Source organism: Saccostrea echinata, unplaced genomic scaffold, assembly GCF_033153115.1.
Source record: "Saccostrea echinata isolate AGI-Se365-2 ecotype Australia unplaced genomic scaffold, CSIRO_AGI_Sech_v1 ptg000033l, whole genome shotgun sequence".
NCBI lineage: Eukaryota > Metazoa > Mollusca > Bivalvia > Ostreida > Ostreidae > Saccostrea > Saccostrea echinata.
The window spans coordinates 24456847-24471796 of record NW_026889782.1 but is presented as its reverse complement, the minus strand read 5'-3'; the positions used below and the strand labels follow the sequence as shown (position 1 = coordinate 24471796).

Here is a 14950-nt window from a genome sequence, read left to right as displayed (position 1 = left end):
ATGAAACCTTACCCTTGGATGACAGCTAGTACTCGGTCTATTTGACTCAACATCCGGAGAATGATCGGCCAAAGAACTCCTGGGAATAACTGACGATGGACCACTGGAAATACCAGAGTCATATCTACCCCGGGCCTCATATCCTCGAGGCCTTGGTGTTGAGTGTATAAGACTCTCATGCTGCCGAATACTTGACTCTAGTTCTCTTATTTCTTCCTTGAGAACTGTCAGTTCCCGATCTAGCTGATCAGTTGACATTATATACAACAAGATAATATTACTCAAATTTTATTATTGTATCAATGATGAACACATACAAAAAAAAAGAAAATTTCCTTACACTGCAAAAATCCCACCGCTGCCACCAAAATTTCTGTAACGTGTGTCCAGCCGAGCGGTCTAAATATTCAAGTGGACACGTACCCGGTTACACCCGGAATTTCTGCAGTGCAATAACCTAAATAAATGATCTGTATCTGGTCCACTAGGACACAAACTTAATCAATATATTTACGATGATTATTTAAACAATTTACTCAATCAATATATTTACTATGATTCGCATAACTAATCTTAAAGAAATCAAGGGACAATTTGACTCTGGACCACCTGTCCTACACTAAACCAATGTCCCCGGACAACTGGCCCAACCAAGGGCCCTGGTTACGAACAAGAGGTCTCTAGTCAACTGGCGTCTCCAGCTCACTTTGGCACTAGAGTACAGACTTATTCAGCCTTTATTTCCAATGCTAAAGCTACGGTGGTCGACCAGTTGATGCAACCTATACTATAAGGCTTATTCAGCCCTGTAGTAACCTTTATTGCGATTCTGCTAATTCAACGTCCTCACTTATTTCTTTACCCTTACCTGGTAACTACTCTGCAGCTACAGCGAACAAACTCGCAAACAGACTCCAAGGAGACTTCAAATAGACTGACTGAAGCTGCCAACACCCGCTATATATATAGTATTGGACTAGTCTATTTCATGGTAGGGGAGACAGGTTATTCCATGTCCAAAAAAAAACCTTAACTACCCTATTAACATAGATTGGTACAACCCTGATTCATCACAAAAGGGTAAACTTTTGTGAACTTTATCCTGTTGTTTGATTTGTGACTTTGTCGCCCGCGTGGCGCAGTGGTTAGAGTGTTCGCTCTAGAGTCGCGGCGTAAGGAGTTGATCCTTACGTCGCGAGTTCGAATCCCACTGTGGGGCGTGGAGACCGGTCCTTCGGATGAGACCGTATAAACCGAGGTCTCGTGTCGCAGTAGGTGCTGGCACGAAAAAGATCCCTCACTGCCCAATGGCCGTAAGTGCCGAGTATAGGACAAAATTTGCAGCTCTCCACCGGCAAGTGGTGGCGTCTCCATATGAGTGAAAAATTCTCGAGAGGGACGTTAAACAACACACAATCAATCAATCAATGATTTGTGACTTTATGTAACAAAATTAAAAATCTCTTTGAAATTGTATAATCTTGTCTTTATTCTAGCCTTGCTCTGTTACACATGAAATCTAAGGAAAAATATATTTAATATGAGAGATTTCTATGAATTGTCTTTTTTTTGACAGACACCTATGTTATACAATTATTACATTATTTAGTATTATTTTTACTACAGAAGGGGCGATGTCCTCCTTTAGTACTGCCATAGGGTGTTGTGTATGAGTAGTATGACCGACACCTGAGGGGGGTATACAATGGGGGTATTGTGTAAGCGAACAATGGAGGGGACAATAGAGACCCAGATGACCTTGTCCGACTTATGGTTGAGTGCCCTTGAACAATGGTGTACCCTTGACCTAGAAAGGGTAGAGTACAACTGAACAATGGGGTATAGAAAAAAGGGAACAATGGAGAGTGGGGAAAACCCAGTGACGTCAATAAAATGAACAATGGGGTTGTATCTAATGTCAACAAGGGAATTTCCATGGACGACTGTAAATAGTAAGTCATTGTAATGGTAAATGAAAGGAGATAATGGGGCGTGAGGATTCAAGAGAAAAAAAAAGAGACAAATACATTGGAATTCTTTTGTTTAACTCCGGACTGATTTTCCTGTTGTGACCATGACCTACTTATTCATTTCTCAACAAAAGGAGATGAGAAAAAGAAATGATGATCATACTTTCGTCGAGAACACATCTGAGCACAAGTATTTTCGTAACACAATGTCAACGATAAAATACGAAATTAAGATTGCAGGAGAATACACGGGTTTTGAGACTTTCTTGAGAAGGGGAGCGGCTGTCAAAAAACTCGTCGATGGTTATATTGCAATTAACATGAATTCTACCTCCTGTGACTACTGTAAGAAACATTACGTTTTGAGAAGCAAACTCGTACACGAGAAACACTGTCTCGTCAGACTGGCTATGGAAGCTAAAACGGATGTCAGGAAGATGACGACATTCTGTCTGCGTGCAAACGACATCGAAGACGATTCGTTTAAGGAGGAAATCTTAAGTATCCCAGAAGTTCTGAAAATAACCATGGCTGATCGTATTCCCTTCGATGATATGGAACAAGCTTACTACGAATCACTTTGGGAAGATTACTATTATGGCAGAATGGAATTTTTGTGGCCGGACGGAGTTTGGCGGAAAGAAGAACCTATGTGAATTCAAGCTGTAGGGACAGTCATAACAAAAACATTTTTTAATAGGTTAAATCATGTCATCATTTTGTTCATTATATTTCAAACACTTGTCAATAAATGTCATTTGAAAACGTTACGAATGTTTTGTTTTATATTCTTAAAAAAGGATAGGGGCATCTGTACATGGAATCGTGTGTTGTTACAAGGAACAACTATGATGACATTCTTGTCAGAGGTCTTTGCAAAGTACTTGAGGAGAAAAAAAATAAACACTCCAATCTCCTCCGAATTTGTCGTGAAAATCCATGGAGACTTGACTGTCAAACAATTCACTTGGTGACAAATGGCATCTACATCAGTAAGAGTTAAGATGTTTTCCAGACACGTGACAAACACTCGTGATGAATATTTTGAAGTCCCCAGTCAGTTTCCGACTGTACAAATTCCTTTACAAACTGTTCTTATATCAGACACGTTTTTTCATCACGTGACCAAAAAAAAAAAAAGAAAAGACAAAAACAAAATGAAATATAATACAGATTTTATTCCTTCACGGTCTATGGTAACTAACATTTTCTCTTAAAAAATATCAATGACATTGAAAAAAAAATGTCCGAGAAATGATATGTATACTTTTTTTTAAGTGTTCATAAATATATTAACAGTCTTTCACAGTTTTTGTACAGTTCTCACGGTTTTTTCACCACTTAAAGAATTCATCGGGATTACAGGCTTCACATTGTAACATTCCCAATTGATTATGATCATCGTCCCGTTCATGACAAGGGATGACCTGCTCCAGCTCTGGTAAGATCTTTTCGATGTCGCCTATATGTTTTTTCAAGTTTTGGTATTCCAGTGGTCTAAGACAGAGCCCCTTTTTAGTAGGGACGAGACCGGATTCACAGGAGGGTTTCCAATACTGTCGAACGTCGATGCAGGGATTGTCCTTCTTGACTGTGACGTAGACATTAAATCCAAGGTGCCATTTTCCATCGACATTTTCTTTTAAAGTTGCTTCAATCAGATCCAAGGTGTCGATCAGTGTTTTAAATGAGAGCAGTTTCAAACTGATGCCCTTTTTGGTGGGTTTCAGAAATGGCTGATGAATTTCCCATTCCCTCAAATCAACTCTGAGTTCTTCTTTCCACGTTTGGACTTTGACATAACGTCCATTTTCCAGTGCCACGGAAAAGCGAGGAGTAGACATGTTTTTCGTTTGGTGATCAAAATTAAAAATGAGAAAATGTCGATGGTGAGATTTTTATACTGGAAGTGAGAGCTACGTCATGGAAAATTCCTCGACGTCAATGGACATTTATTTGATAACAATGAAAGAAGAATGAGGGTAATGAGGCGGGGAAATGGAAAAATACAGAGAATACCAAAGAATACAACGGAAAACCCATGACGTCATACACATTGTCATTGAGACACAGAAATGGAAAAGTACAGAGTTATTGAATAACGAATAATAAAATGGAAAAAACCATGACGTCAAACTCCTTTGTCATTAAGAAACACACGGATAATGAAAATGACAAAAATAGACATGACCTCGATTTTCTTTAGAAAGATTACAATAGGAGAGAAACAATAAAGAAACGCACGAATAAGTTGTAGACGTATAAGTTCTTTTTTCGAATCGTCATTTCACGTCTGCTACTCGACTGATCAAGATGACTTCCACGTTAGATGGAATTCCCAACCTGATAGAAACGGACTCTGCTGCCAATTTTGCTTGGGGCAACACGTCCTCTTTAGAATGTGAACCCTCTGACTCTTGGGAGGCAGATAGCAATGCTAATTTTGCCTGGGGTTATCCAGATTCCTCCTCATCCAAGAAGAAATCAGATGAGTACGTCACGGTACAAATGCCAGTGAAAAACATCCCTCCACCACCTCTACCTAAAAAGGAGGTTTCTGTCTGGAAGTACCCAGAATACGTCAACTTTTCCGAGCGTTATGCCAGTTTTGGGGATTGGCCAAAATATCTGAAGGGACCCAACAAAAAAGACCTGGCACGTTCTGGATTCATCTACACCAAGATCGGAGACAGAGTCACTTGTTTCTCCTGTGGCATGACCCTGAAAAACTGGGAACCTCTGGACGATGCTTACAAAGAACACCTTCGCTGGTCCAAGAACTGTTCCTACGCCCGGATGGTAACAGATGGAAAATACGATGACTGGAGAAAGAGAACTTACAATGTTCGTCAGTAAATAAAATGTGAAGGACTCTTGTTAAAATGTGCTCCTTTGACAGCTTACATTGAACATTTATTATCATGGACTTTTGCCTGCCGAGAATCCGAAACAACAGATCTAGGACACGTATAGCACGTGGTCCGAGTCGTATGGACATAGATTGAACGTAGTAGTGAGGCAAGCATATGTACATGTATAAAAGTGTGTGACATTCATGTTTTTGTCCTATTTGAAATCACGTGCTTTATGACGTTCCAATAAAAATAAAGAACTTTTTATTTCTTTGTTTCTTTATCTCTGAGAGAAGGTATAAAAAGGTCTGTTATAAGGGAAGTCATGTCATCCATACCTCAGTCGTCAACAGCTTACATTGAACATTTATTATCATGGACTCTTGCCTGCCGAGAATCCGAAACAACAGATCTAGGACACGTATAGCACGTGGTCCGAGTCGTATGGACATAGATTGAACGTAGTAGTGAGGCAAGCATATGTACATGTATAAAAGTGTGTGACATTCATGTTTTTGTCCTATTTGAAATCACGTGCTTTATGACGTTCCAATAAAAATAAAGAACTTTTTATTTCTTTGTTTCTTTATCTCTGAGAGAAGGTATAAAAAGGTCTGTTATAAGGGAAGTCATGTCATCCATACCTCAGTCGTCAACAAGAAGTGACTCATGGAAAAGTACTTAAAAAAAATCTGGTACGATCCTCGTCATGCCGGGTCCTTTGCGGGACCCTCCAAATTATATCAAGTGGTGAAACGAGAGGGTAAATACGACATAGGCATGAAAAAAATAAATTCCTACAAAACCAAGATGCCTATTCGCTTCAAGAGGAGAAGAGTCATCGTCCAGGGCATAGATTATCAGTGGGAAGCCGATCTCGCTGACGTCCAGAATCTGTCAGAGTACAACAACGGCATTAAATTCCTTCTGGTGATCGTGGACGTCTTTTCTCGCATGCTTTGGGTCAGACCTTTAAAAGATAGAAAAGCTAAAACCGTTATCGATGCATTCAAAGACGTATTCAGAGGACCGAGACACCCCAAAGCCATCCGCACCGACAAAGGTTCGGAATTTTATAACCGTTACCTCCAACAGTATCTGAAAGAGCAAGGAATAAAAATATTTTATGCTCTCAACGAAACCAAAGCCAACTTTGCCGAAAGATACATTCAGACCTTAAAGAAACGATTATATCGTTACTTTACCCACGTTCAGAAATACGAGTACCTCGACATCTTACAAGACGTAGTCCGATCCATCAACCACACTCCCAATAGGTCGCTCAATGGACGCACGCCGGCTTCGGTCAACAAAGAGAATGAAGAAGTGAGACTCGACGCTTACCTAGCTCGACGCCGAAAAGACACTGCAACACCGAGGGTTAAGAAATCCTTTTCGTCAAAGAAGCGCAAAGCCTATACATTTAAAGTGGGTGATCAAGTTCGAATTACGCATCTGAGACGAGCGTTTCAGCGCGATTACGATCAGACGTACACGGAAGAAATTTTCGTCGTCAGAGAGCGTTTTATGTCCCAGGGTCTCCCCATTTACAAGTTAAAAGACATGATGGACGATCCGATTCAGGGTACGTTTTATGCCAGTGAGCTCCAGAAAGTGTCTAAAGACGAACAGACCGTCTGGAGGATCGAGAAGGTCCTACAGAAACGCAAAGTTCGCGGCCAAGAAGAGGTTCTGGTGCGATGGTTGGGATGGCCCAAGAAATTTGACAGCTGGATTCCACGATCCGATATAAAAGAGACGTAACGCGTTCAAATACCTTCATTCATCGGAAAGATGTCGATGCGTATGGTCCTCAAGTCTACGGACAGTCCCTCCGTCTACGGTGATAATCAACCGTGCGACTTCAGAGTACGTCTACTCCGTCCCTTACCCTTAACGGGGGACTGGACGGTAGAATTGACGGAATTTCGCAACCTCAACGTTAAACCGACCTCCGACCAAGAAATCTTTGTCTACTGTTCTGTCTGCGACGAAAGCATCGTGGGTGAACGTCAAAAACCCCTCCTGAGTCGTATCGTTCTGGAAAACGACAAGAACGTCATCTTTATTCGACCTTATCGCGTGTCATTACGCAACAATGATTTGAGGGACATACACGTGTATATAAGGGACAAAAACGACTGCGACGTTTCATTCTTAGCCGGAGAATCGACGGTGACGCTCGTCTTTCGACGTCTCTGATCAATCATGTCTGGACCCACGTACATTTAAAACCCCGCTCTGTGGGAACAATTTCATCACACGGAGGGGGGTGAAAACTTTATTCCGTCAATACGACGAAACGCTCAGCGAGGAGGAGGTATCTTAAACCGACGAAAAGCTTGCATGATTCCCTTGAAATCTCGCAATCCCGTCCCAAATCACACCATCCATCAGGTGACTCCCGTGGCTGCCGAGCAGGAGAGAGCCCTATCCGATTTGAAAGAAACCATCCGTAACGACGAGCCTCACATGCCTCTCAAGAAAACAATAAAAAGAAAGAAAACGAAGAAACACATCGACTTCCAAAGGGAGAGGACGTGTTCAGAAACCAAAGAAAAAAGGTCGTAAACCAGCCAAACCCACAAAGAAAAAGAAGTCGACAAAACCGACGAAAAAAACGACCGCCCAGAAAAAATTCCGTCTTCCTAAAAAACCCATCTTTTAATCATGGCATTCTTGAGCGAGATCAACACGTCGGTGGCAGAACCCTCCGAACTGTCTCTCTTTAGCGATCCTCCGAACCAGGTGGCGGTACAAAAAATCTATTTCTCCGAAATACTACCCATTTCGTCCTTTGACGGCGAAACCGCTCCTCTCGAATTCGCCATTCCGGGAGGGGGAAACGAATACCTCGATTTGAGGAGGAGGAGTCTGTACTTGAAAGCCAAAATCACCAAAGCTGACGGTACGGCCCTAACGTCCTCTGAAAAAACGGGTATCGTCAACTTACCACTACAGTCCCTATTCTCTCAGATCGACGTCTACATGAATGGGAAATGCATCTCGCAGAACGCCAATAATTATCCTTGGAAAGCTTACCTCAAAGTCCTCTTGTCTAATTGGCCCGCTGCCACCAGCTCTCAGTTGCAGACCCAGCTGTACTACCCAGACAAGGAAGCCCTTGACGATCCAGATGCCGCCGGTGGACGAAACCAGGGTCTTCGATCGCGCTACGTCTTTACGCAGCTGTCTAAAACTTTCGATCTGGAGAGTCCCCTGTACGTCGCCTGTTTCTACCTCGACAAGTACCTGATCAACGGCGTCGACCTGCAACTGAGACTATTTCGTTCCAGAAACGAATTTGTATCGATGAGTAAGGAAGCCTCTCCGAATTACAAAGTGACCATCCTCGATGCCGTCTTTAAGGCATGTAAAATCCGATTAGACAGCGCCGTCTTGCTGAACCACGCCACTGCCATCACCAAATCACCGGCCCGGTACAACTACCTGAAAACCGACGTCAAGATTATGACCATCTCGGACAAGACCAGTGAAGTTTACTGGGACGACGTGTGGAACGGAAGAAGACCTTCCAAGATGTACGTCGCCTTTGTGAAACAATCGGCCGCCAATGAAGTTACGAGGGCAATCCGTTCAACTTCCAACACCTTAGTCTGTCCGAAATCGTCGTGACCGTCAACGGACAACCCACTCCCGTCCGCCCCCTGAAAATGGACTTTGAAACAAATCGAAATTACGTCTCCGCTCTCTGTAACCTGTATCAAGCGTCCGAAAAATGGTACAAGGATGACGGCCTGATCATCGACCGTGACCAGTTTTCCAAGGGCTACGCTATTTACGCCTTTGACCTCGACCCCAACGACCTGGGTGAGGGGTATATAAACCTGGTTCATCAGGGAAACGTCGGAGTATACGCTCGATTCGCTACACCCACTACGGAGACCGTCAGTACTCTTGCTTTTAGTGAATACCCGGGTCTCCTCCTCGTCGATCAAGCCAGAGAGATACGACTACTGTAGAAAAAAAATGGACACGATTCAGTTACTAACCTCACTTTCGTGGAGTGTTTGCGTCTGATACACTTCCCTCACGAGTCCGCCAGTTTCCTTCTGCTTTCGTGTGTAACACGGACACCATCGATAAGAAAGGGGCGCATTGGGTCGCTTACTGGTTCGATAACGTCAACGAATGCGAATTTTATGACAGTTTCGGAAGATTGCCGGAAGAGTACGACAGCCGCCTGAGAGACTTTATCGATCGCAATGCCCTTCTCTGTCTTTACAACAACGTGCAAGTACAGTCGGACTCTGCCACCAGCTGCAGACTTCACGTCTTGTTTTACCTCTATTGCCGCCCCAAAGGAATCGCCATGTCCAGTGTCATCCGTGCGACTTCGGAGACTGTCGTTCAGGACGTCGTTTTAAAGGGGAAACGCATTGTTTGACATTTATGTTCATGATGTACATTTTTTTTGGTATTTTTGTACATATCGCATTACCATGACATGTATGATTGTTCATTTTTTAAGATATGTATGCATTGGGGAAAAAAACTGGAATTCCGGAAACCTGGGATTCCGGAAATCTAAGGATTCCGGAAACCGGGTTTTTCGCGCGCGGCGGCGGCGGCCCGGAATCCCCTTTTTTCATAGAGAATTTATCATTCTCTGTATGTCCATGATGATTGTTTTTCATTTGTCATCTTTTGTATCTATATTTATGTGTAACCAATAAAAACGTAGACCCTATTTTTTTTTCTTATTTTTAATTCGAGGATTGATCTGGTAGGAGATTAGTGTTCTAGAGACCGTCGAAGAGTCGATCACGATGAAATTTAAAACTCCCACTTCTTTTGCCGTCATCGGTGGTACCATGTCTGGAAAGACACATCTGGTATGGAACATGCTAAAACACGGTTCCGAGCTATTCGACGTGACCCCCAGCAAGGTCGTTTACTGTTACCTGGAAGACCAACCCGTCGTAAACGACATGCTGTCGACCCTTCCTCACTTCTCCACCTATCGAGGTCTTCCCAATCGTGAGGAAATTCAAGAGTGGTGTGTGGATTCACCCCACACCGTCATCGTTCTAGACGATATGATACATTTGGTGACGAAAAGTCCCGACGCTTTACACCTCTTTCAGACCATGGTGTCTCATTCCAACATGACGGCCTTTCTCTTGTCTCAGAATCTCTACCCTCCCGGCGTGTACGCCAAGAGCATTCTGTTAAATTGTCAACACGTCGTCCTGTTTAAGAACGTGAGAGACAATCGTCAGATCATCACTTTCGGGAGTCAGGTGTTCACCGGTCGTTCCAAATTTTGGATGGACGCGTATGCCAAAGCCGTGCGTCACCCCTAAGGTTACATTCTGGTCGATTTGACTAATCATTGCCCCGAAGACAGACGTCTGCGCACCAACATCTTGCCGACAGAAGGGGACACCGTCGTTTACCTTCCTAAATAAATAAGACCAACGACGGTCATGTCACCGAGAACCAGTCGTCACGAAGCCTTCCTTAAATTCCTATACAAAGCAGACCCCGTTCAGAGGAAGCAGCTCGTAAACATGGCTACCGATGAACAGATAAATGCCTTCAGGGAAATTGCTCTGAACCTGTACGCGGGGCACCCCCCAATTTCCGGTTACTACAAGACAAAACTAAAGGTTCACAAGACTCTCCTTCAGTCCCTCAGTGACCGTGCAGTGGAAAACATCCGCACCCGCAAATTACTACGGAAACAGTCCCAGGCCATACCCTTGATTCTTAAACCCTATTTCAATGATGGCAGAGGAATACCTCCTCGTGAAGAAGACGATGTTCGACCGGATGAAACAGAATGAACAGAAAGAGACGCAAGACCGGGGTGTTAACACCGTAGAAGAGAAAGTTCCCCCGCATACCATAGAAGAGACCGTGCCCCCGCCCCCCGCAGGAAACCTTGAGACTCAAGACGGATCCGGTTTAAAGTATTCGGGGACGGGAAAGAGAAAGAGGAATTCCCCTCCGGGCTCACGCCCTCCAAAAAAAAGAAGGACGACGTGGATCAAGTTTTAAATATTCTTTTTATTGAATGACAATGCATCGATGTATATTTGACAAGTGTTACATTTTCTTTGACATTTAAAGCAAATCATTATGTACAAAATAAAATCAATGTCAATAAAATGATATCAAATGAATCAAAGAATTGTCTGTTTTTATCAATATCCGTATGGCAGTGTGGTCAGGTCCGGCTGGACGACCCGTTTGGTATATACGGCAGAATATTCCTTCAGTTCTTCCTGCGAATACAGTTCACTGTGAATTTTTTCTCGACGGATCTGGCTAGGGTTGTAGGTGTGGTAAACGCCGAGGTGAGCGTCGTCTCTATTAAACATGGCATCCTTCATACTTTCTAAATTAAGGATCTGCGAATTGGCATAATTTAAAGAAAATCCTTTGACTTTACATACGCGTTTACCTCTGTGGGTTTGATAAGCAATCACACACGAATTCCGTGATCCAGTCTCCCTCCTCAAGTTCGTTAGTGAGTTCGCCTAAATAGTCCCCGACGGGGGGTTCCCATTCCCCTTCGTGCGTTATGTAAATCACGGAATCGGTGTCCCAGTAGAGCACGCGGGATTGTAATTGATCCAGTAGCTCGTAGAGTTTTAATCGTGCCCAGCAGGTGGTGAAGGACGCTAAGAAAACGTTAGTGTGACCCGGTGCACACATTTCCTCCGAGGTGCATTTAGTGGAAAGCATCAGATTCTCGTCGTCCACGATATTAAAGTCGACGATGTGGACGGTGGGGTTAGTCATCTGACCGAAGAGTACATGAACCTGGCTGTCATGAATAAATTGAGTCTTGGTCAGATTCATGTGTTGACCGAATTTCCCCCAGAAACTGTTCAGCAACAGTTTTGCTGAACTCCCCGCATTGACTTCGATTTTGTTCGGGTCTAGGCGAATGCCTTCCCTTTCTTCGTACATTTCAATGTAACGCTCGAGATCGGCCTCGGTCTTGACCCATGCCGGTCGCCGACTGGCCTCTTGTTTTATTTTAAGGAACATGTTAATGTATGACGCAAAAAGGCCTCCCGTCTTCGTGCTTGAGTCATATTGCGTCGTTTCATTCCAATGATATATCTCGTAGATGTTTAAGATTTGGTATCCTTTCTCGACGGCTTTCAAGAGTTCTGGTGTACAATACGTCCCCGTCAGAGCCCTCTGTGTATCGTTACAGACACAGGGTGTCTGTTGTTGACGTTCGACGCATGTTCGGCAGAGGGGAAAGGTTAATTTACCTCCTGTGCGATAACCTAAGACCGGATGAAAGAGACCACGTGGTGGAAGTACTTTGACTTTGGCCAATCCGAAATACGTCGTCAGGTCAGCGAAATCGCGAGTGACGATGTCTGGGTGTCCGACGGGGTAACGACACGTCTTGTTGACAAAGGGATACAGCGATGTAAAGTCGACGTATTTGATTTTTGTGTCCCTCGTCGCTCGCTTGTAGAGCACACATCCGTTGGTACGTCCACCCATCAGACTGTCCCGAGGGTCGAGACGATCCACCACTTCCAAACTATCGACGAACGACTTGGCATCGTCATCTGCGACTAAGAGGGCGTCAAATTCGTGTTCCCAGATGGTAACGACTTTGAGCCCCTCATCTCGGAGACGACGCTCCTTGTGTTCCGTCAGAGCAAACAATTCGGAAGCTGTTTGGTCGGAGTTCGGAATCAGCATGGCGTCTCGGTCCTTGTAACAGACGGGACAGCCGTGGTACAGACGATCGTGAAACTCGTAAGCCACGCCACGAGGGTGTTCTGCATTGGGCGGAACGTATCCGTCTACGGAATGGCGGGTACCGGATACTCGGTATTCCCCACGCCCCGTCAGGGCATGTTGAATGTCTAACACGCGTCCCGAGGCTTGAGCTCGATGTCTCAGTAACTCCAGCCAACAGATGGACTTGCGACTATAATTAATGCGGGACGGATATCCCTTCGGTGGGGGTCGAGCAATGGGAGACTTGACGAACTCTTCTTTCGTGATCTCGACATTACGTTGCTTAAGATCGTTCCACGGTATCCACCGATCCTCGTAATTCACGGTCGCTTCCCCGTCCAGTTTCTTAACGTCAAGCCATCGCTCTTGATCGTCCTCTCTGACCAGGACCTTCCAGTCTTCGGATAAAAACTTCGTCTTAAATACGTCCATGCAATGAGAGGCAATGGTACTGGAATTGAAAGCGTCAACGGTATGACCTTCGTCTCTGCCGGTGGCTTCCAGCAGGAGGTTTTTGAACTTGAGACATGCACGTCGGAGAATGTCGACGTCGCTCCGACAGTACTTGAGGATTTCTTTTTGAAAATCAAAGACTTCTCCACTGGCGACTTTAGGCTCGTACCATTTGAAGAACTCTTTTCTACTCTCGACGGACATGGCATTGGGACCGTACGTCTCGGCAGGTGGGTAAGGTCCCACGTAATTCCGGTTGGCCCGACATGTAAAAAAATGAGGGAAGTATCCCTTGGCCAAAGATTCTAGCTGAAAGGCTTTGGGAAGTCTGACTAAGGCCATGGGTAGGAAGTTAAACGAATCGATGACTCTGATTTGAAGACCGCTGAGGTTAAACATTTGAATTTTACTTCCCCTGTAGATGATGAAGGAGGGGCGGATGGACTGTGACAATAAGTACTGTAAGAGGAACTGACCGTCGTACGAGAGATTATGGAACAGGACAGTAAATCCTTTGTGATGTTTGCGAAAGATCCAACTTCCGAGATCGTGTAAATTCCGGAAGACCTGTTCCCGACGTCCACATTGACCGGGACAGGGGGGTGAGACGTACTGTTTGGTCTTCTTGTCCTTCTTGCCACAGGTCGAACATCGATCTCCGCAAATGTCGCACGCGCTATCGGGTGTGAGATCGTCGTTCTCGCATTTTTCACAGGCGGTCTGACACTCCGCCAAGACCACGGTGTGTTTAAATTTGCCACAGTGCGATTTATGACAGTGCTGACAGACCCGACAAGAGGGACACAGGTCTCGTTCTGATCGACATTCGGAACAGTCTACGCGACGTAAAGGTGCGTATCCCCATTCACACTGGACGATCTCGTCTTTTAGCGAGGCCTCGATGTCGGCAAAAATGAATCGACGACTGGTCTGGGTTTCTTTGGAGTTGTGACTCCTAGCGTAACACAGATGTTCGGGATCTACGTATTGCCTGCAAGACTTGCACGTGTAATACCCACAGCGATGATCTTCGGGTTTTAACTCGTGACGTAAGAAGGTCTTATCGCAGGTCGGATATTTGTATCGGAGGTCACAAGGTATGACGCCCCCTTCGAGCAGATTCTTATGTCGAACGAAACAGGACCCAGAGCGACAGGTCTGGTGACGGTCTGGACAAGTTCTCCTCTGTTGCACGCGACAATTGTCAGAAAAACAGACGTTGCAATGATTTCGACATTGATGTCCATACGGTTTCTCGTACGGTTTTAAGCACGAACTGCAGAATCGTGATCGGCAAAAGAAACCTGCCAGCGACGTGAGGGGGTGAAAGTGTTCGGTATTTTTTTCTAAATAAATGCAAGAACTAACACAACACCATACTATCGAATTTGAATTAAATTACTGGATTTTTTGTCATACTTTTACACACCAAATCATTTTTTAACATTTTTTTTTTTCAAAATTAAAAATAAAAATCCATTTGTAAGAACTATTACATTGTGGATTTGAAATCAAAAAATATGCAATGAAGTTGACTTTTTTATTATTATTATTATTATTATTGAAATAAACTAAAACTCTATTTATCGACATCTGTTTTACAACTAAGACATTACGGATAACGTCGTGCATTTTACTACATTTTTTTTTAAATAAATAAATGTAAGAACTAACACAACACCATATTATCGAATTTGAATTTAAAAAAAAAATGAATTTTTGTCATAGTATTACACACCCAATCATTTCTTTAGCATATTTTCTCCGAAATTATCAATATAAAATCCATTTTGTACAAAACTATTGCATTGTGGATAAAAGTAATACACTATATACAAATGTTAGTTAAAAATGAATTTAAGAACTAATACCACTTCCTACTATCAAATTTTAAATTAAATTACTAAATTTTCATCATGCTTTACATAACAA

General features: G+C 43.7%; 2 protein-coding genes across 2 annotated transcripts; both read left to right on the top strand.

Moving 5' to 3' along the window:
* Nucleotides 1-4283: 4283 nt before the first annotated feature.
* LOC133198301 (death-associated inhibitor of apoptosis 2-like) lies at nt 4284-4826 on the top strand. Its single transcript, XM_061334412.1, has one exon. The coding sequence runs from the start codon at nt 4284-4286 to the stop codon at nt 4824-4826; it is 543 nt and encodes a 180-aa protein (XP_061190396.1).
* A 665-nt stretch (nt 4827-5491) lies between these two features.
* Nucleotides 5492-6586, top strand: LOC133198300 (uncharacterized). Its single transcript, XM_061334411.1, has one exon. It carries the CDS (start codon nt 5492-5494, stop codon nt 6584-6586), a length of 1095 nt encoding a protein of 364 aa, XP_061190395.1.
* Nucleotides 6587-14950: the final 8364 nt, after the last annotated feature.

Coding starts and splice junctions, on each gene's coding strand:
- LOC133198301 (XM_061334412.1), top strand. CDS start 4,284: ATGACTTCCACGTTAGATGGAATTCCCAACCTGATAGAAACGGACTCT.
- LOC133198300 (XM_061334411.1), top strand. CDS start 5,492: ATGGAAAAGTACTTAAAAAAAATCTGGTACGATCCTCGTCATGCCGGG.